Raw genomic sequence first — 21,646 nt, forward strand, 5'->3', positions numbered from 1 at the left:
GCCATTCTGACAGGTGTGAGGTGGTATCTTCTTTTAGTTTTGATTTGCATATCCCTGATGATTAGTGGTGATGAACATCTCTTCATGTCTCTGTTGGCCATCTGTATGTTTTCTTTGGAGAAATGTCTGTTTATGTCTTCTGTTCACTTTCTAACTGGATTATTTGTTTTTTGGGGGGTGTTTTCTGGGTGTTTTAGAAGTTCTTTTTATATTTTGAATACTAACCCTTTATTAGATATGTTTGCAAATATCTTCTCCTATTCCATGGGTTGCCTTTCAGTTTTGTTGATTGTTTCCTTTGCTGTGCAAAAGCTGTTTTGATACAATCCCCAAAATTTATTTTTGCTTTGTTTCTCTTACCTTAGGAGACATATCTAGAAAAAAGTTGCTACAGCTGATGTCAGAGAAGTTACTGCCTGTTCTCTCCTAGGGGTTCTATGGTTTCAGGTCTCACATTTAGGTCTTTAATACATTTTGAATTTATTTTTGTGTTTGGTGTAAGAAAGGGGTCCAGTTTCATTGTCTTGCATGTTGCTGTCCAGTTTTTCCAACACCATTTCCTGGAGAGACTTTTTCCCTTTGGACAATCTTTCCTGCTTCATTGAAGATTAATTGACCATATAGTTGTGGGTTTATTTCTGGGTTTTCTATTGTATTCCATTGATCTGTGTGTCTATTTTTGTGTCAGTACCATACCATTTTGATCACTATAGCTTTGTAATATAACTTGAAGTCCAGAATTGTGATACCTCAAGCTTTGCTTTTCTTTTTCAAGATTGCTTTAGGTATTCGGGATCTTTTGGGGTTATGTACAAATTTTAGGAACATTTGTTCTAGTTCTGTGAAAAATGCTGTTTGTATTTTGATAGGGAATATATTAAATGTGTAGATTTATTCATGTAGTATAGAAATTTTAACAATGTTCTACCAATCCATGAGCATGGAATGTCTTTCCATTTCTTTGTGTCATCTTCAATTTCTTTCATCAGTGTTCTATAGTTTTCAGAGTACAGGTCTTTTAGCTCTTTGGTTAGGTTTATTCCTAGGTATCTTATTATTCTGGTGCAATTTTAATTGGGATTGTTTTCTTAATTTCTTTTTCTCCTGCTTTGTTATTAGTGTATAGAAATGCAACAGATTTCTGTTAATGAATTTTGTATCCTGTGACTTTACTGAATTTGTTTATCAATTCTAGCAGATTTTAAAAAAGATTTTATGTATTTATTTATTAGAGAGAGAGAGTAACAAGAGAATACAAGCAGGGGAGAAGCAGACTTGGGGACCCTGATATGGGGCTCAATCCCAGAACCCTGGGATCATGACCTGAGCTGAAGGCAGATGCTTAACCAACTAAGCCACACAGGCATCCCATTTCTAGAAGGTTTTTTTGTGCAGTATTTTGGGTTTTCTATGTAGAGTATTATGTCATCCACAAACAGTGAAAGTTTTGCTTCTTCTGTATCAATTTGGGTGACTTTTATTTCTTTTTCTTGTCTAATTGCTATGGCTAGGACTTCCAGTTAATGTGACAGCAGTTTTTTAATGAGAAGGCTATTCTGCCCCATCTCTCCCATTTATCCAGCTCTAGTTTCATGATCATTTATGTCTAAAACTCGTGCAAATGTTGATTTGCTCTGAAATGCTTAATATCTTTGTTGTAAAAGAGCTACAGGTAAGTTATCAACTTACTTCTTAAGTTATGCAAATCCATTCTTTCACCATCCCTTACATTAAGTGAAATCTTGAATAATTGGAACATCCCAAATGAAACTATATAATGAGTTTGTCATAACATATTTCTTTCCAGTAATTCTAGTAAGAGAGAGTGGTCTGATGTTTCTCCATTCATAATAATAGATACATGTCTCTATAAACACTTTATGGTCTGCTCTTTGCAACTTAAATTCCATACAGGTAAATGGTCCTCAGTGAAGGCCAGGAATATGGAAAAACTTTATTAATTCAAATTTTGCTTGTTTAGAAGTATGATAAGTTAGCTTCATTGTATGCCATTGTTATGAACATGTTTACTAAACAAAATATTATATTAAATATAAAGGAAAAAACACTAAACTGGCAAGGACTCTACTCATGAGATTTTTAAACATTTATGTATACTGCTTTCTCCTAATTAAATGCAATTAATGTTATTTACTCACTCATTTCACAAACAAATTAGGACATTATAATTGTATGCATCTCAGAATATTTAATTTCCACAACCTTCAGACTTTGTTTATAACTTATCTAAAGCACCTTTTTTGTACTATATGATTGATTTTTCAATATAATTGCAAGATTCTAAAAACTTTTTGAGAATATAAATTAGTAAATTTTTCATATTACACTAGCTTTTAAAAAATGGTCTCCTTTTCCATAAATGAATGGCCATGCATCTTGGTCTGTATTAATCTAACAGGCCAGCATGTCTCCCCAACCCACCTGTAACTTCATCTTTGTCATGTCAGTTAGACACTGATAGGACAGTAGAACCACCCCTGTAGTGATAGTCTGAGCTTTCTGCCTGCGTATTCTGACTTCTTCTTCCTCTGGGTATTGGTACCCACATCCCCTTTAGGAAACTTCTTCCATTTATAGTTCATGTGGATTGTGGTGTCTTTGCCTGGGCTCCTCAGAAGACAGAACCTGAGGGAAATGGCTTATGTGCTTCTCCCTTATTAGGATGTGCAGTCTCAGGGATAAGCAGGAAAGGAAGGGGAACCAATATAAAAATGTACTATCAAGCTTTCCTCCAAGAAGCCATTTAAACAGTGATCTTCTGGAGGAGAAAAAGGAAAGAATTTATCTGTCAACTTCCATCTCTTTTAGGTCAAAGGTTTGCCCAAGTTTACACAACAAGAATGATGGGTCAAAAATTCAAATTCGGGAAGTCTGGCTCTACAGCCCAAGCTCTTAGCCTCTTCACGGGATGCTCTTCTGAATGTTAGTCAGTGATAAGAGTGAAGAAGAAAATAGAAGCGAAGACAGGGTGTAGGGGATGTTGTAGGGAGCAGGTGAGGAAGGACAGGATTTGTAATTTTTGATTGACCTGGGAAGGCTTCATTGAGGTGATACTTGAGTAAAGATCTGTAGAACAAGAAGCTCTTTAGGGCAAGAGCATGCCAAGAATTGCAAAAAACCTGAAATGGTGTCTTTGAGGAACAATGAGATAATTATGGCAGCAGCAGTGTGAGTGAGGGGGAGAGCAGTGGGAGATAAGATGAGAGAGAAAAATTTGGGTACAGAGTCTGCAGAACCTTGTACGCCATTTTAAAACATTTAGCTCTTATTAAGATGGGAAGCCACTGGAGGATTTGGAGTCAGAAGTGATGTGCTCTGACTTAAACAATAGTAAGGTCATTGTGATAATGGAGTAGAAAGGGGCTGAGGTGGAAGTAGGAATAAGTAATTAGAAGGGTTTTGCAATTTGTAGGTGAGAGAAACTAGTGGACGAGGGTGGTGGAGGTGATGAAGAGCAGATGGGTTGTAGATATATTTTGTAAGTAGAAGCAGGTTTTGCTGATTGATTGTCAAAAACAAACAAACAAATAAATAAATAAATAGAAAAAGCCTTATATTGTGAAATCTAAATAGACATTGTAACTCATGAGACAAAGAAGAAGTCATGATGAACATCTAAAAAGGAAATACTGTATTTACAATCAAAGCAAAATGTGTGAGATACAGCTAAAGCATACTTGAGGGAAATGTATGAACTTAAAATACTTAAATTACAAAAGAAAAGAGGCTAAAAATTAATGTGTTAAGCTTCCAATTTGAAAGGTTAGGAAAATAATAGCAAAATAAACTCAAAGAATTAAAAAGAAGGAAATAGGAATTATAAGAACAGAAACTGATACAATATTTGATACATACAAAACAGTCAACGAAGTAAAAAACTCATTTTGAAAACATTAATAAAATGGATATATCTGGCTACACTGATTAAGAAAGAAATGGTAAAGGTAAATAATACTAAAAATAAAGGAAAGATAAAAATACAGATACTGAGAGATTAAGAAGATAATAAGGATTAGTAACTTTGTGCTAATAAATATTATAATTTAGATAAATAGAATGGTCAAGTTCACACACTTAAGTAACTTAGGATGGAATCAAGAAGATTCATTATGGAATGAATCTTCCGTAATGAATCCCATAATTGTAGAAGAAACAGAATCAATAGTTAAAATCTCCCCACAAAGAGAACACCAATATCAAATAGTTTTATTGGCAAATTCTACCAAATGTATAAGTAGCAAGTATTTCAGAATACAAAAAATAGCAACAGTTTCTAACTCATTTCTTGAGGCTGGGATAAACTTAATACTAAAACTTGACAAGGTACATATAAGAAATAGCATGTTAATTTCATTTATGAACATACATGTAAAAATCCTAAAGAAAATAGTGACAAATTGAATTCAGCAATCTATAAAAAAAGATAATATGTTGTGACCAATTTGGATTGGTCCAGGAATGCATATTAGTTTAACATCTCAAAAAAATCAATTAATGTAATTAACACATAGCCAGTGAAAAGGATAAATAATCATATGAGCACATCTCAATAAATGCAGAAAATAGAGCCTTACGTGATTCAGTGGACATTCAAGAAAAAAATCTTAACAAAATAAGATTGATAGGAAGCTCTGCAGAACATTTATATCCCACACAGACTGTTAGAAAACTAAGCAAGCTGATTTATAAATATATATGAAATATCAAAGGGCTAATAAGAGCCATTTTCCAAAGAAGAATAACAAGGTGGGGTAGTTGCCCTATGTGATATCAAACTTTATGAGATATAAATGTATTATAATCAAGGCAGCATGGTACTGTGCAGGGTAGGGAAATCAGCAATTGAAGAGAGTAGAGTACGTAGAAACCGATGCACAGTTATATGGAATTGTGATATTTTATAGCGTGGTCGTTGCAGTGGGGGATTAACTGCTGCCAGGACAATTGTTTTGCAGATAGAAAAAAATGAAACAATTGAGACCTTGGCTTAACAACATCGTCTCTGATCATCTGTTCCCTCATTTACACTTCTTCCACAAATATTTATTTTTGTGACTGGCCATACCGTCCACCCAGGTGCTCAAACTACAAACCTGGGAACAATCAATCCTTCCCTCTCTTTATCCCCCAGATATCATGTTCTGTTAATCCTTAAGTTTTGTATATACACTCTGCCCTGTCCTTTTATGCTTCCTTGACTGCCCTAACCCCTATGGAGGCTTCAGCTCCACTACATGGCATTTCTTTTTTTTTTCCTTTTTTAATTTTTTATTAACATATAATGTATTATTAGCCCCCGGGGTACAGGTCTGTGAATTGCCAGGTTTACACACTTCACAGCACTCACCATAGCACATACCTTCCCCAATGTCCATAACCCCACTACCCTCTCCCTACCTACCTCCCTCCCCCAGCAACCCTCAGTTTGTTTTTTGAGATTAAGAGTCTCTTATGGTTTGTCTCCCTCCCAATCCCATCTTGTTTCATTTACTCTTCTCCTACCCCCTTAACCCCCCATGTTGCTTCTCCTCTCCCTCATATCAGGGAGATCATATGATAGTTGTCTTTCTCCGATTGACTTATTTTGCTAAGCATGATACCCTCTAGTTCCATCCACATCATCACAAATGGCAAGATTTCATTTCTTTTGATGGCTGCATAGTATTCCATTGTGTATATATACCACATCATCTTTATCCATTCATCTGTTGATGGACATCTAGGTTCTTCCCATAGTTTGGCTATTGTAGACATTGCTGCTATAAATATTCGGGTGCACGTGCCCCTTCGGACCACTATGTTTGTATCTTTAGGGTAAATACCCAGTAGTGCAATTGCTGGGTCATAGGGTAGTTCTATTCTCAACATTTTGAGGAACCTCCATGCTGTTTTCCAGAGTGGTTGCACCAGCTTGCATTCCCACCAACAGTGTAGGAGGGTTCCCCTTTCTCCACATCCTCGCCAGCATCTGTCATTTCCTGACTTGTTAATTTTAGCCATTCCGATTGGTGTGAGGTGGTATCTCATTGTGGTTTTGATTTGTATTTTCCTGATGCCGAGTGATGTGGAGCCCTTTTTCATGTTTCTGTTGGCCATCTGGATGTCTTCTTTGCAGAAATGTCTGTTCATGTCCTCTGCCCATTTCTTGATTGGATTATTTGTTCTTCGGATGTTGAGTTTGCTAAGTTCTTTATAGATTTTGGATACTAGCCCTTTATCTGATATGTCGTTTGCAAACATCTTCTCCCATTCTGTCAGTTGTCTTTTGGTTTTGCTGTTTCCTTTGCTGTGCAAAAGCTTTTGATCTTGATGAAGTCCCAATAGTTCATTTTTGCCCTTGCTTCCCTTGCCTTTGGCGATGTTCCTAGGAAGAAGTTGCTGCACCTGAGGTAGAAGAGGTTGCTGCCTGTGTTCTCCTCAAGGATTTTGATGGATTCCTTTCTCACATTGAGGTCCTTCATCCATTTTGAGTCTATTTTCATTACACTGCATTTCTAAGTTAGGTTCTCCTCCTCTGTCGTCACGTCATACCCGGTACTCTGTTGCTATTGTATTTATACTATTGTAATTGCCAGTTTATTTCTCAGTAAATTTCTGAAGATCTGCTGGAAATTCCTTGTGGAAGAGTATTCTGTCTAGTTCAGTTTTATTTCCAGTGTCTACCACTGTGCGTGGAATATAGTAAACCATCAATTAATATTTAGAAAATGCATAAATAAATAAATGAAAGAAAGATATACAGTGAGTGAGTTCTGCAACTAAAACATAGGAGATTGGTTTAAGTTCTTTTGTCATCTCATTTTGGTTTTTGGAGAGTTCCTCAAATGTATTCTTCTTTGCCAAATATATCTACTTTAAGATAATACTGCATCAGGCTATGATAAAACCACTGTTCATAATTCTCCACATTGATTAAAGATACTTCACACACAAGCAAAAATATCCCAAGCTAATTCAGTTTTATCTTTTTAGAATGTTGATTCTCTGAGAGGAACTAAGTCTTCTATATTGTGACACAATACAGGTTTTACACACATTTAAAAAACTACTAATCTTAAAATTGTTCCTTTTTAATTAAATGAGACATCAATTAGAATTGTCTGGAACATCTTAGATGATCCCCAATACATTTTTTGATGCATGAATGAAAATTAAAGGTGTAAGTTCTGTGTTTAATTTTTTTTATATGTAGAAATGACTGTTCTTACTTATCATCACATTCTTGTCATTTCTTTCTGAAGGAGTTTGATTGGCCAATAGAAGGACTGCTTATTCCAAACAGTCCTCCCATGAAGAAATCTATCAGTAAGACCCCAGAGCTGAGTGTCCCTGTGAGGCTCAGAGTTCTACGGAATGGAGACAAGAATAAAAACAGAGCCTTTGTTATAATTGGTCCAGACATCTCACCTGGACGGAAAATACAGTAAGAACATTTTGCTCATACTTCTCATTTCTAATTTCTACAAACTTTTGTCTTTATGGATGTGTTTCTGGGAGAATTCTGTGTTTATTTTTAAAAAGGGATCCCAAGGTGCCTGGGTGGCTCCATTGGTTAAGCAACTCTTAATTTTGGTTGAAGTTATGATCTCAGGGATGTAGGGTCCTAGGATCAAGCACTGCCTCAGTCTCCACGCTCAGTGGGGAATCTGCTTGAGATTCTCTCTCTCTTCTTCTCCCTTTGCCCCTCCCTCTACTCAGTCTCTCTCTTAAACAAATAAATCTTTAAAATAAATAAATATACAAATTAATTAATTTAAAAAAGGGCTCCCATGTTGATATTTGGAGATAAAAATACAAACTGAGATTTAATTAAAACTTGTCAGGAACTTAATTTTAACTCTTCTGGTTGAAGCTAAGCACAGGAGAAAATAATGGGTTAGAAATGGGTAATTCAGATATAAAAAAAGTTCTGGGATCAATGTCTATTTTGAATTAGCATTTTTGCTTAAGTTTTATCAATGTGTTTCAAAATAACTGAATTCATAAATTGCTTCTTACAGATTGTGTAATTCCTTATTTAAATTATTATTGTACATTATTATTTACATTCAGATCTTTGGGATATTTAACAAGTGAATATAGTTCTCAAAATATAACTTCATATAATTTATATCTCTGCCTTGGAATAACACTTTAAAAGCTTATCATTCTAGAAAAACATCAATCTGCATTTTAGCTTATGTTATAAGACTGGAATAACATCCTCCCATGCAGCCAGTATTTCTCCAACATTGTAGAAAAATCACTTGCTGTATTTTCATTACAATTTATGACAGAAGAAATCACAGACCAGTGCAAAGCTGTAATGTAAGGAATGAGTTAAATACATTGTTTCTCATATTATTAGCAGTGATGTTACCTCCTGACCTTTCTTTTGAGATATTTAGAATATTTGAGGCTGCTGATAATCGTTTAATATTACTTTCTTCACATTGATTAAATATACTTCATACATCGCTGAACAATGAGTAACATTCAGATCGGCTGTCCACTGAACTGCCTGTAAAGATGATAAAGTAAAATTTTAATCTTCAAAGTAAAGTCAAGCCTGAAATTGAAATCTTTGACGCATACATTTCATAATTAGCTCATTCTGCTGGACGTAAAATGTGAGGGTAATGCCCTTAAAGTAGCATATATGACTTTTTAACATCCAAAGTTAATAAATGATTTTTGTCCCTTCCTCCATTTATTTTTTCACACTATATCTTTCATTGGGGCTCAAAATTATATACAGATTTTATCTTTTCCCATTAATGTTTTTTTTTTTTTTAAGATTTTTATTTATTTATTTGACAGAGAGAGATCACAAGCAGACGGAGAGGCAGGCAGAGAGAGAGAGAGAGGGAAGCAGGCTCCCCGCTGAGCAGAGAGCCCGATGCGGGACTCGATCCCAGGACCCTGAGATCATGACCTGAGCCGAAGGCAGCGGCTTAACCCACTGAGCCACCCAGGCGCCCCCCATTAATGTTTTAAAATGCATAGTTCAATCAGGTAATCCAAACATAATCTGAGAGATTTGTTAATTTGGACAACAGTTCCAGCAGAAAGTATGTGAAACCCTCTGATCATGGAATGGTTTGCCCTAATTAATCAAGTATTCACTTTGTTCACTACATGAATTAATTATCCCCCCCCAATTAAAGTACACTGGCATATACTTGACATTAAACTCTTCTAAATATACATTAATTTTTCTTGACCATTTCAGAAAATTTTCTACAGAATCAATAGCATTGTTTGCCCCAAAGCTGTATGTAAATACTGGTTAACAGAAGGTTCAAATGGGAAGAGTTTTGGCTAACATTACAGGGCAGCTGCATTTCCCAGTTCCAGAGGACACTTTTCACATTATGTTCTATACAAACAGCATCCCAGAGTTGTGCAAAGTAGAAGTCCTGCTGTGCTACTTTTCATATATCCAAGCTAAATATTTTCTTTTTCAGAAGAAATAAATGTTAATGACAGGAAGGGGTACATTACTTGTATTAACTTGAAACTTGTTTGTAAGAAGAAAGATAGCTGAGCTATTTCGTGTCTTTACAAGCAAAATCAAGCTAGAATGATGAAGTACAGATCCATTTTAACCAAATCTTACCCTGGTTGCATGCTGTCCTTTAGTTACATAATGTTTCATTCTAGACAGTTTTAAGGGAAATTTGTTGTTGCTGGTTCCTCTATCTACAAAGCCAAAGGGAGATCAGATATCATTTGTTTGTGATTTAGCCGATCATTACTCTTGGTGAGTAACAAGATCTTGTCAGTTAGTCTTGAACAGCGGTTGTCAAATTCAAATAAATTAAAACCATTGTGATTTCCAGGTGAATTTCATCTCTCAGAATAGCAAGTTAAACAAGGAGAATTTTATAAGTGACATTTCAAGGAATTGTAAGAGGAAAGGCTCAATTATGTAGCTATGTGATAAAGTTTATATTTTTACATAATTTTAATGAGTAAGTTATTACTAAGTTATGATCCCTGGACTCTCTTAAGCACCTAACTATAGCTTTTAAGGCCCTTTGTGAGCTGTTCCTGCTAATTTTTCTAGTTCTATCTCTTTTCAACACTCTCTCCAATTCCCACTCCTAAACCCCTGCCACTCATCAATACCTTCCACCTGCCTTAAAATAATAGAGGTGTTCTGAGAATGAGTTTGTACTTCATTTCTTGATGTTGACACTTCCTACTCACCCCTGAATCAGCTGTAGCTTCTATGTTCCCCAATGCTCTGATCATGTGGGCTTTTCACCAGCATAACTCCTACCACTCTGTGTTGTGATTATCTGTTTATGTTTCTGCCCATGAGACAGAACAGCGGTGATGTGTTATTCATCCATATATGTGCTTTCTGCTATGGTCTGGTCATGGAAACAGACAAAATGTGTGTCCTCGTTAATCAAGCACTAAGCCATTTTATTTACCACAGGATATAGGGCCCACAATAGGCCCTAAATTAGTGCTTATTGAATTTATTTATTTATTCACTTATCTATTTATTTATTTATAATTAACTACGCTGGATTACCATTTTTTGTGAGTGAATAACTATATTTGACCACTTTTTTTCATTCAATAAAATACAGAGATTCTAAAAATATACCAGATAATTTTCTAACTTGAAAATTTGAGCAGATACATATTCCAATGAAGCATTTTTTCTATGACCATTATTTTTTTTTTAATTTTTTTATTAACATACAATGTATTATTAGCCCCAGGGGTGCAGGTCTGTGAATCACCAGGTTTACACACTTCACAGCATTCACCATAGCATATACCTTCCCCAATGTTCATAACCCAACCACCCTGTCCCTACCCCTTTCCCCCCCGCAACCCTCAGTTTGTTTTGTGAGATTGAGTTTCTTATTTGTATGACTATTATTTTTTTAAAGATTTTATTTATTTATTTGACAGAGAGAGACAACAAGAAAGGGAACACAAGCAGGGGTAGTCGGAGAGGGAGAAGCAGGCTTCCCGCTGAGCAAGGAGCCTGATGTGGGGCTCAATCCCAGGACTCTGGGATCATGACCGGAGCCCAAGGCGGATGCTTAATGACTAGCCACCCAAGCACCCCTCTATGACCATTATTAATCACTTTACTGTTTAAAAATTTTTAGGTTTGGATTAATAACCTAAATAATATGTGAATAAACATATGAATATGAACAATATATAAAAAAAACACCGGCAAAATGAATGTAATCTCTGCAATTTCTTTAAAACTGATAAATCCACACCTCAGAATGTTCAGCATTTTTCAAAGAGGATTAAAATACTGAAAATTCATTTTCTTATATAAATTGTTCATAGTATAAATGTTTATAAACATAATAATTTAATTGCGATAGTTTTTGAAGTCCTTTTTTAAATGTTTATTTTTTAAAATATTTTATTAATTCATTTATTTTTAGAGAGAGAGAAGAGAATGGGCAGAGGGGCAGAGGGAAAAGGAGAGAGAGAATCCCAAGCAGACTCTGCGCTGAGTGTGGAGACCTACCAGGGTTCTCAGGACCCTGACGTCACCACCTCAGCCAAAATCAAGAGTCAGACAGTTAACAGACTGAGCCACCCAGACACCCCTGAAATACTCTTTTTTTTTTAAAGGAGACATTTTATTTTAGGACAATAATAATAAGTTAAAACCTCGTGATTCTTTCGCGTATGTAAAGATAAAAGTTAATTGATAATATATACTGACATATCAGTCAAATCTTGGACCATTTGTTTCAGAAATGTTGACGTTAAAAGGGAAAAGAACGTGAAAAACCACATTACTAAGTATTTTGAAACAGAAACAACCCAGACTGAATTTCACCAACTTTTGGAGAGGTAAGTACTTAGTATCTTAAATGCAAAGGTATTTTCCATTCTAGTGCCTGAATAATTATGTATAACACACAATACAAAATACATATGTATCTGCATAAGAAAAATGTTGTTAATACAATGATTTTGGAGTTTTTAATCTGTGAAATATATAAGCTGTGTGAATTTATGATACCAGTGCTAATTAATAATTTTTTGCCCCAAATGTCAAAGGCTGGCAATTTCCCCTAGCTTCTGAAATAATTATTCCCATTAAAAAAAAAAATCACAACTGTATAGCACTTTTCTTTGGTTTACATTTGTTTGAATTGAAATCAGTACTTATCTACTTTAAACCAATTTTTAAATGTCATCAACCTATATCATATTTGTGAAATATGTTGTAATTTTCTTTTGATCAGTATTTTCCTACCAAAACAAGAATTATTCCCATAGAATTTGATAACTGTTTAAAGGTAGACCACCAGGTATAAATCTTTTGGCAAAATATGTCTTATTGAATACAGGGGGGCAATCTTACATAATATAAGGAAATTATGCTAATTTTAATTTAATAATTCACTCCAGACAGTTTTGATTATCTTTTTTTGGTGGTGGTTCTTCCACCTCCAAGCCAAAAGAAGATCTAGTAGTACAATAAGCACTATTTTTCAACAATAAATATGAAACTTTTAGTTGATATTTTAAGTTTCAGGCAGCATGGTATTGGAAATATCATTGTATTAACGGTCAAGGGGATTGATTTTAACCCCAGGTTTGCCATTAACTAACTGGAAAACTTCAGCAAAGTGCTCCCCTTCTCTGAGTTCCATTTTCCTCTTTGTGAAACAGGATTGGATGAAGAGTTAGGAAGAAAGCACAAAAGAATTTGATTCTTTTCAATATCTGTTTTGCATCAACGGGTATCAGATATTCTACTGGAGATTGAAAGGGAGGGGGGCAAGACATCCCTTGCTCTTAGGAAACTCCTAAATTGTTGGGAAGACAGTGTGCTTAGTGAAACTGTCAGAAAGCCTCAGAAGGCAGTATTTAATTTTACAGAAGTGAAAATAATCAAGGGATCATTTTATAGATGACCAGGAAGGAGGAGGAACCTGGTGAGGGGCAGCTGTTAGGGAAGTCCACACGGAGAAGAGAGAAAATGAGAGAGACCTAAAAAGACAAAGATACAATGCAAGAAGATAAAAGAGGAAAGCATGTATCCATAGCTTTGGATATATTGGATATATTGAAATAACTGGAAGGCTGTACTGGGGCTCCTGAGATGGGTCTTCTCGCTAATGATTGGGAGAAGGAAGTCCCCACTCTTATGAAACTGTAGCAATCTGCAGACCTGGGAGACAGACTTGCTCCCTTCCACCCTGCCCTTTTCTCCCAGGGAATCCTGGGCTGTATTGAAATACAGCACCCAAGGTACCAGCTCCACTTGCCACTCTGCCTCCACTCTCATCCTGACAGAGCACAGAGATAAGACTGGACTTTTCTGGACTCCCTATAAATCGGAGTGGTTGCCAGTCCTAACTCCTGGTGTGCAAGTCAGAGGACCTTATTCATAGGACCTTTGCCTCCATGTGGTGGAGAAATCCCGGACTGTTTGCTCAGCACCTCAGCCTCAGTCTCCTTGCTATGTAGATCAACTATCTTGTTATTCTATGATTATGGCCTCTTGGGGGGACCCTCTAGTGCTGTGAAGGACTCAGATTTAGGTTTGAATTTCAGCTCTCCTTATTAGTATGCAATCTTGGGCAAAGAAATTAACCTCGGCTCGGCTTCCTCATCAGTAAAATGGGCCTCTCAGAAATGATGTGAGAGAGAGTTGGGGTGCCTGGGTGGCTCAGTGGGTTAAAGCCTCTGCCTTCGGCTCAGGTCATGATCCCAGGGTCCTGGGATCGAGCCCCACATGGGACTCTCTGCTCAGCGAGGAGCCTGCTTCTCTTCCTCTCTCTCTGCCTGCTTCTCTGCCTACTTGTGATCTCTGTCTGTCAAATAAATAAATAAAATCTTAAAAAAAAAAAAAAGAAATGATGTGAGAATTAAGTGAGAGTAGCTATGAAATGCTCGTAGTGCTTGATCTATTTTGATAAAGTGTTGCTGACTGGTTATGTTCCAGGCACTTTACAGATATCCACTCATTTAATCTGTAAAATATCACTGTGAGATAAGTGTTACTATCTCTTTTTACTGATGGGGCAAATGAGGCTCAGAGAAGTTAAGGGACTTTTTCAAGTTTACACAACCAGAACAGGAAGTCTAGAATATGAACCCAGGCAATCTGACTCCATATCCACATGCCTCCTCAGGCACTTAACGGCCAGTTCTTTTCTCCTCTCTCCATTTATGTTGACTGGCATGTGATCAAGTTGGAGGAATTAAATAGAGAGGAAAAGGCTTATCCCAATCCTCTCTAACCCACCTCCATGGGCCAACTAAATTCAGCACTATTAAAACCAGGATTTCAAAAAAGGAAGGAAGATTTACCAACCACCCATTCCTCTATTCTCCCACTCGTTGTCCTAAAACAGGATATTCCCATAGTCCAAATGTTCTCCAGGAAAATGTGAGTAGGAGCAGATATGATAATGGTAACTCTTCTTAGGTCATGCTATAACTGCCTGGACCCACAAATATATCCATTTTGGGAAAGAAGAAAGAATCAGTTTGGGCCTTTGGACAGCAAAGAAAGAGAATCAGGCACATCTTGTAGCTGGGGGCTCAGTCTTCTTATTGTTCCTCTCCATTCCCTCCCTACGAACTCCTGAGGTCCACCAGCTTCCATAGCTATGACACAAGAGGCAGAGACTTAGGTCTCATTGGCTTATTTCCTTCTAAGACCTCTCAGAGAAATGGAGAGCCTAATTATCTGTTCAATTGCTTTATCCCATCTAAGGAAATAAAATTGAGAAACAGTCTTCATATAGTTTCGCCTTCCTGATCAGCATGAAGTCACTTCTAATTCACTTACTATAGACAGTATATTCTAAGGTAAAATATATTTACCAAGAATCCTTTATTTTCCTTGTTCCAAAGGCGGGATCATCTCAACAGTCTTCTCAACAACCCCATCACATTCCCTTACCCATCCCTCCTCTTCCCTTGCAATTTGGCCTCCTTACTGCTCTCCTGAACTGGCTGTGTAACTTCCAGCCTCTCCTACTTCAGTGTACCTTCCACCTGTCCTACAGCTAACTTTCTAAAGAGCAGTTCTGATAAAAACCACACCTCTACTCTTCTACCTTCAAAGACTTCCCTGCTGTTTATGGGATGGAGGCCTGTTTCTTAGCCTGGTATCTTAAGGGCTTTCCATGGGTTCCTGTCTTCTTTTCCAGCTTCATCTGGCTCCTGCTCTCATCCATACACTCGGATCCAGCCATACAAAACGCCTCTAGGTCCTAATCCTTCTTGATCAACTCCTATTCATTTGAAAAGGCCCAACCCAAATGTCACTTCCTTCCATAGGTGTTCCCTGGAGAATCAGTCGTTTTGTTTTTCCTGTGTTCTCACAGCACCTTGGCTGGGTGCCTATGACACCACCCACTCCTGCATATTATACTTCAGTTGTTGACCTGTCTCTCCCCTAACAAGAGAGGGAGCCCCTCAGGGAACAAGAAAACAGTATCATTCATTTTGATACCTACAGGGCAGGCCAAATGCTTGTTTGGGGCCTGGGGTGTGGAAATAACTGTTAACTGGTTCGCCAGGGTAAAAGTTACTGTTTGAAAGGGAGTTAAAAGGCTGTGGAGATCACTTCTAGTGGAGGGAGATGAGAAACTGCTTGGTGACGGATATGACTTTGGGGAGAGAATAGAACTTCAACAAAAAAAGCCAAAGAAAGTGTTTTAGGTAGAAGGAAGAGCATGAACAAAGGCACACAATTAGAAAGTGTGCAGCATATTGAAGAAGGAAAACTCAATCATGATATGCCTACTTATTTGTTGGTCATGCTGGCACTGTGCTAAGCACTTTTAAAAATCAACCTTTATTCCTCACTAAAACCCTGGAAGATAAGAAATTGAGGCTTAGAGAGGTTAATTTACCCAAGTCCCACAGCTTGGATGGGGTGGATGAGTCTCCAGAGGGGTCTGATGGGCTCCAGGGCCCACCTCTGGATGGTCTCACCGGTCTGCAGCAGGAGTGGGCACTGATGGTCCAGACCCTTGATTTCTCACATTTTCTCTCTTCTCTGCCGGAAGCCTTCTATCTACAAGCTCAATTTTTGTGTCTCTTACTACAGGTGCACCGAAATTTTAAATTTACCTTCTGCAGCTCGGAGATTGTTCAATGAAAAAGGAAAAGAAATCTTTGCCTTAAAAGACCTTCAAAGGGATGAACTGGTAAAGATATGAATGTGGAACTGGAAATATGAGCCACACATACAACTAAAAGACAAACGTTTTAACATACAGGACTTCAAACACTGCTTCTCCCCTTATTTTCTCTGAGTTAGCCTTACTCAGCAGCCCTCAGAAAGGCATGCTAACAGCTCATGGTTGAGAGCTACTGTCAGGCATGATTTTCAGGGCTTTCTAAGAATAAACTTATTTAAGGATCAGGATGACCCTGTGGGATGGATGCTGCCATGATCCCCACTTTAGAAATGAGGGTGGAAGCTAGACAAGACCGGATTATTAACCACTTGTGATTTCTGTCTCCTACTCTGAAAGGCAGATCCTCTCTTCTTTTTGAGGCTTTCAAAGTGTAGTTGTTTAGTGTTCTTACTAAATGATAATTTCACTCTTCCAGAAAAAAATTATATCTAGTGTTTTGCACAGCCTACCTGGGTGACTGGAGATGACTGAGAAGAAGGACTTTAGCAGTCAGCCTTTTCTCCCATTTATGGAATTTGAGATACCAGCTCGAAAAGAAAACTTGCTTGACCGATGCCTGAAAATTCTTTGAACAGAGAACCGAGCTCACACCATAGAATCAGAACTCAGTTCAGGCCCTGAATGTAAAGACCCCTTGAGCGAGTCTTTCTTTCTTTCTTATTTATTTATTTATTTATTTATTTTCCCCAGCGTAACAGTATTCATTGTTTTTGCACCACACCCAGTGCTCCATGCAATCCGTGCCCTCTCCAATACCCACCACCTGGTTCCCCCAACCTCCCACCCCCCGCCCCTTCAAAACCCTCAGATTGTTTTTCAGAGTCCATAGTCTCTCATGGTTCACCTCCCCTTCCAATTTCCCTCAACTCCCTTCTCCTCTCTAACTCCCCTTGTCCTCCATGCTATTTGTTATAGTACTGACGACTAATAACAGAAGCAGCATGGCATAGGGGAAAGTCTGTGTTCTTGGAACCTGGGGAGATCTCTTTTGAATTCTAACACTGTCACTGCCAAGGTTTTAGTTTGTTGGTTTTTAATTTTTTTCTTCGCTTTTGCTGGTGTGTTAACTCACTGTGTTATTTCAGAAAGAACTCAAGGTAGATTGCATTTAAACCTAAGATACAGAAGGATAAATTTAATGTAAGGATAAGTAGATGGGGCCACCAGGGCGAAGGGAGTATGAGTGAAAGCATGGAGCCAGGAGTGACTGTTATAAGATTCCATGCATTTGCTCGAAACAAACCTGTCACTGTTCTGGGCAGCCGACGCAGAGATAGAAACATCAACAGTTACATGTGTGTCCAGAGGAAAAAAGGAAGCCTGTTGTTCAAACAGAAGAAATTTTTGAGAAAGTTTTTCCCAAGTCGTCATATGGGGTGTGTATAAGCACCATCGTGGGGCCACGGAAGAGAACTGAGTGGCGTTTTTCTTCCTACTGAGTGTTCTCAATACATCCCTCTATTTTTTTCTTACTTTGAAGAAATACGAATTCATTTAAGAAATAAATATAAGCAGCATGAAGAACAGCTATCATCCATAATCTCAATGTCTAGAAATAGCCACATTAATATATTACAAGTTCATCAATACCAGTGGTTTTGTCCAACTTCTTCTGCAAAAGATCAGTTAATAAATATTTACAGACCATATGATCTCTAATGAAACATCAGCTCCTGCCATTGTGAAGCACAAAAGCAGTGACAGCGTGGAAATGAGTGGGCATAACTGTGTTCTAATAAAACTCTATTTACACAGACAGGCAGCAGGCCAGATCTGGGCCTCAGCCATAGTTTACAGAGCCCTAATATATACCTACCTCCCTTTCCTTCCTCCCTCCTTCCCTCCCTCCCTCCTGTCCTTTCTTTCTTTCCTTCCTTCAAAAAATTATTTCATAAAACTTTAATTTGGAAAAATTTTAGATTCACAGTAAGTTGCAAAGATAGTATGGAGAAATACTTATTTTTTCTTTTTTTTTTGAGATCCTTCAAAGTTGTTACATGCACCAACAGTTTTGCCTTTTTATCACGATTAGTCCATGGCATCATGGTTTGTTTAACCATTTGCCTATTATAGGACATTTTGTTTGTACTTTTGGCTGGGTTTGGTTATTACTGATAACACTGCTATGAACAGTTTTACATGGGATCAGAGATTCACTCCTTTGCTAGGTATATGCTTCATGTGGAGAACACTGGATCAATCCTGATGTGTCCACTGCTCAGCAAAAGAAGCAAATCTTCCTGAGGAACTTAGCATCAGATATTTCTAAAATCCAAACTTTCTGCAGTATACGTAAGATAGAAGGTAAGCATTGGAATTATTTACCGTAATATATGTGGCCAAGATTAATGCTTGATCCTACTTTTTTAAATTAAATTTGTTTAAATAAGTTGTATTTCACTCCTATATCCTGCTGTTTAGCTCTTTAGACAAAATTATATATTTAACAGGATTGTGTATTTTAATTCACACTACACTTTGGATGTGTAAAGAAAATGTAATTTATTTTGTCTTTAACAAATCAGGAATTCTTTGTTTTCTGTTAAGAAAAACAAAATTTCCAGTCAGGTTTAAATTTTGTCTCATCCATTAATTTAAATAGTCCCTTTAGGGAAATCTTTCAGATTCCCCAGTCCCCAGAGTCTCTCTTTAGTTCCTCTCTCAGATGGAAGGGAGTCTCTTGCTTTCTGAGTCTTGGTGACTGATGTCCATGGCTAGGTGACTGTGTTCTATTCTTTTGGCCCAGACAGTGCTTTGGGCGGGTGATGCTTCCTGCCTGACTCAGACTCAGACACTCTACTCTGCTCCCTTTGGCCCGCCTGAAGCCTGGCTATGGCTGAGTATTCACCTCTGTTCTTACTATAGGACCCCTTCACCCCTCCTTGACAACCACTTCTCTAGCATGACTCTTAGCAAATCTTGGGTCATGGCTGCATGCCTCAGAAACCAGATCCAGGTTGACAGGGCTGTGCCTCAGGTTGGAGTAGTGAGGGCAACTGGAGAGGTGACTTGTCTCAGGGTTCTGAATAATGGACAGTGTCCTCCGTGTTTCCTTGGTGTAGCTTAGATGCCTGAAGTGAAGCCTGTAGGAGGAATCATGACATCCAGCACTGGTTTTCCGCCTTCCTCTAGCTTCTGTCTCCCTCAGGCTCAGAAATGGTGGGTTTTCCCCAGGTCAACCTTGAGGTTAAAGCTTTGATATGCTAAATGGAAGCTCACAGAATTTAGAAGAATCCTAAATTATGATAGTGTCATCCTGATTTACACAGCCCTTGTCTTATGGGCTTATCAGGCTGTGCTTGAGTGTCGTAACTATCTTCGTACTTTTGCTTTCCTTTGTAACCTTTCTCATCAGCTTGTGGTCTTCCTCCTTCCCTTTGGCCTGCCCCAGGAAGGACAAAGGTCCTATACATAGAAAATCAAAAGGGAAAAATCATTAATATAATTTAAAACTTTTCTCTATTACATATATTGAATGTTGTACAGTAAGTTTGGCATGTGTCTTTCAAGGCATTAGGGACTTCAGTGAGGAATCTGGGATCCTAGAGAATGATCTAGAGACATATATCTAAATAATATACCCATTTGAATGGTTAGAATTTACAATAACTAACATTTTTGGAAAGACATATCCTTTAGTACCTTTTTTTTTTTCTTTTAGGCATTTTTAAAATTGAAGGGTAATTACCTATGTTGCTATATTTGTTTCAGGTATATAACATAGTGATCTGATATGTATATACATTATGAAATGGTCAGTGCCATAAATCTAGTTACCATTTGTCACCATACAGAGTTGTTTTAATATTATTGACTATATTCCCTATGCCATATATTGCATCCCCATGTCTGACCATTTTTATAACTGGGAGATTATACCTCTTACTCTCCTTCATCTATTTCATTCATCCCTCTATCCTTCTGACAATTATCAGCTTGTTCTCTGTATCTATGAGTCTGTTTCACTTTTGTTTTGTTTTATTTGTTTTGTTTTTTAGATGTAAGTGAAATGTATGTGAAATAATACAGTATGTGTCTTTTACTGTCTGACTTATTTTACTTTTCAAAATACCCTCGAGGTACCGCCACATTGACACAAATGGCAAGATTTCATTTTTTATGACTGCATAATATTCCATTATCTATATACCACTTCTTTAAATCCATTCATTTGTTGATGGACACTTAGATTGTTTCCATGTCTTGGATAGTATAAATAACATTGTGATGGACATAGGGGTGCTTATGTCTTTTCAAATTAGTGTTTTCATTTTCTTTGGATGAATACCTAGAAGTGGAATTGCTGGATCATATGGTAGTTGTAGTTTTAATTTTTTGAGGAGCCTCCATATTGTTTTCTGTAGTGGGTACATCAGTTGTATATTATCAATATGTGCTAGGGCTCTCTTTCCTCAGCATCTTTTTTTTGTTGTTGTTTGTTTTGTTAATAGATATTCTGACAGGTGTGAGATGATATCTCACTGTGATTTTGATTTGATTTGATTCACATTTCCCTGATGCTTAGTGATACTGAGCATCCTTTCATGTGTAGGTTGGCCATCTGTATGTCATCTCTGGAAGAATGTCTGTTCAGGTCCTCTGCCCATTTTTTAATCAGATTGTTTTTAGATATTGAATTTTATGAGTTCTTTGTATATTTTAGATGCTAGCCCCAATTTTAATAATTTTGACTGCGAATATCTTGGGGGGAAAGAATCTACAAAAATTAAGTGAAATCCAGTTTATTAAAGAGCAACTATCAGTGTTCTCTTAGACCAAATAGCTGAAAATTGTCTCCATTCTTCTTTTAACATGTGTTTTCCAATTCCTAGTGTTCTGCAATCATAACTGATATGTCTTTGCAATCTGTGCATTTCTGCTCAGCTCTTGTTTTAGAAGTCCAAAGTGACATTGTGTCTGGAGCCAAGCTTGCTGTGCATAAACCTGTAGCAATTTTTGGAGAAGAGAAGCAAATGATAGGACCAGAGGAAAAGCAAATGCAAGAAAATGCTTTAACAACAGAAAAAGCTTCCGGTGAAATTCTGTAAGTAATCAGCATGGCCAGAGAAACTACCTGGTTCCTCTCTGAACTTAGCTCATTAGCCCAACAGCACACAGCCCAAGCAGGGAACTCATGCCACATTTGTGATATGGATGTCAGATGAAGAGCTAGGATTTATTTATTTATTTATTTTTTAATTTTAAAAAAAGATTATTTATTTATTTATTTATTTGACACAGAGAGAGAGAGAGAGAGATCACAAGTAGGCAGAGAGGCAGGCAGAGAGAGAGGGGGAAGCAGGCTCCCTGCTGAGCAGAGAGCCCAATGTGGGGCTCGATCCCAGGACCCTGAGACCATGACCTGAGCTGAGGGCAGAGGCTTTAACCCACTGAGCCACCCAGGCACCCCAAGAGCTAGGATTTAATTAGTTTTCTGGCAAAAAGATCGAGCTGGAGCTTCAATGTTCAACCAT

At 37.4% G+C, this 21,646-nt stretch overlaps 1 protein-coding gene across 1 annotated transcript in view; it reads left to right on the forward strand.

Moving 5' to 3' along the window:
• Positions 1 to 21,646, forward strand: part of LOC111149926 — a 270,882-nt gene that overhangs the window by 202,071 nt on the left and 47,165 nt on the right. Inside the window, exons 14-17 of the mRNA XM_022507207.1 lie at positions 7,263 to 7,444; positions 16,079 to 16,178; positions 18,341 to 18,476; positions 21,057 to 21,216. Of these exons, the coding sequence (XP_022362915.1) occupies positions 7,263 to 7,444; positions 16,079 to 16,178; positions 18,341 to 18,476; positions 21,057 to 21,216 (578 nt within the window). The remainder of the gene's footprint in view (positions 1 to 7,262; positions 7,445 to 16,078; positions 16,179 to 18,340; positions 18,477 to 21,056; positions 21,217 to 21,646) is intronic.

This window comes from Enhydra lutris, unplaced genomic scaffold (assembly GCF_002288905.1).
Source record: "Enhydra lutris kenyoni isolate GAN:26980312 unplaced genomic scaffold, ASM228890v2 scaffoldscaffold22, whole genome shotgun sequence".
Lineage (NCBI taxonomy): Eukaryota > Metazoa > Chordata > Mammalia > Carnivora > Mustelidae > Enhydra > Enhydra lutris.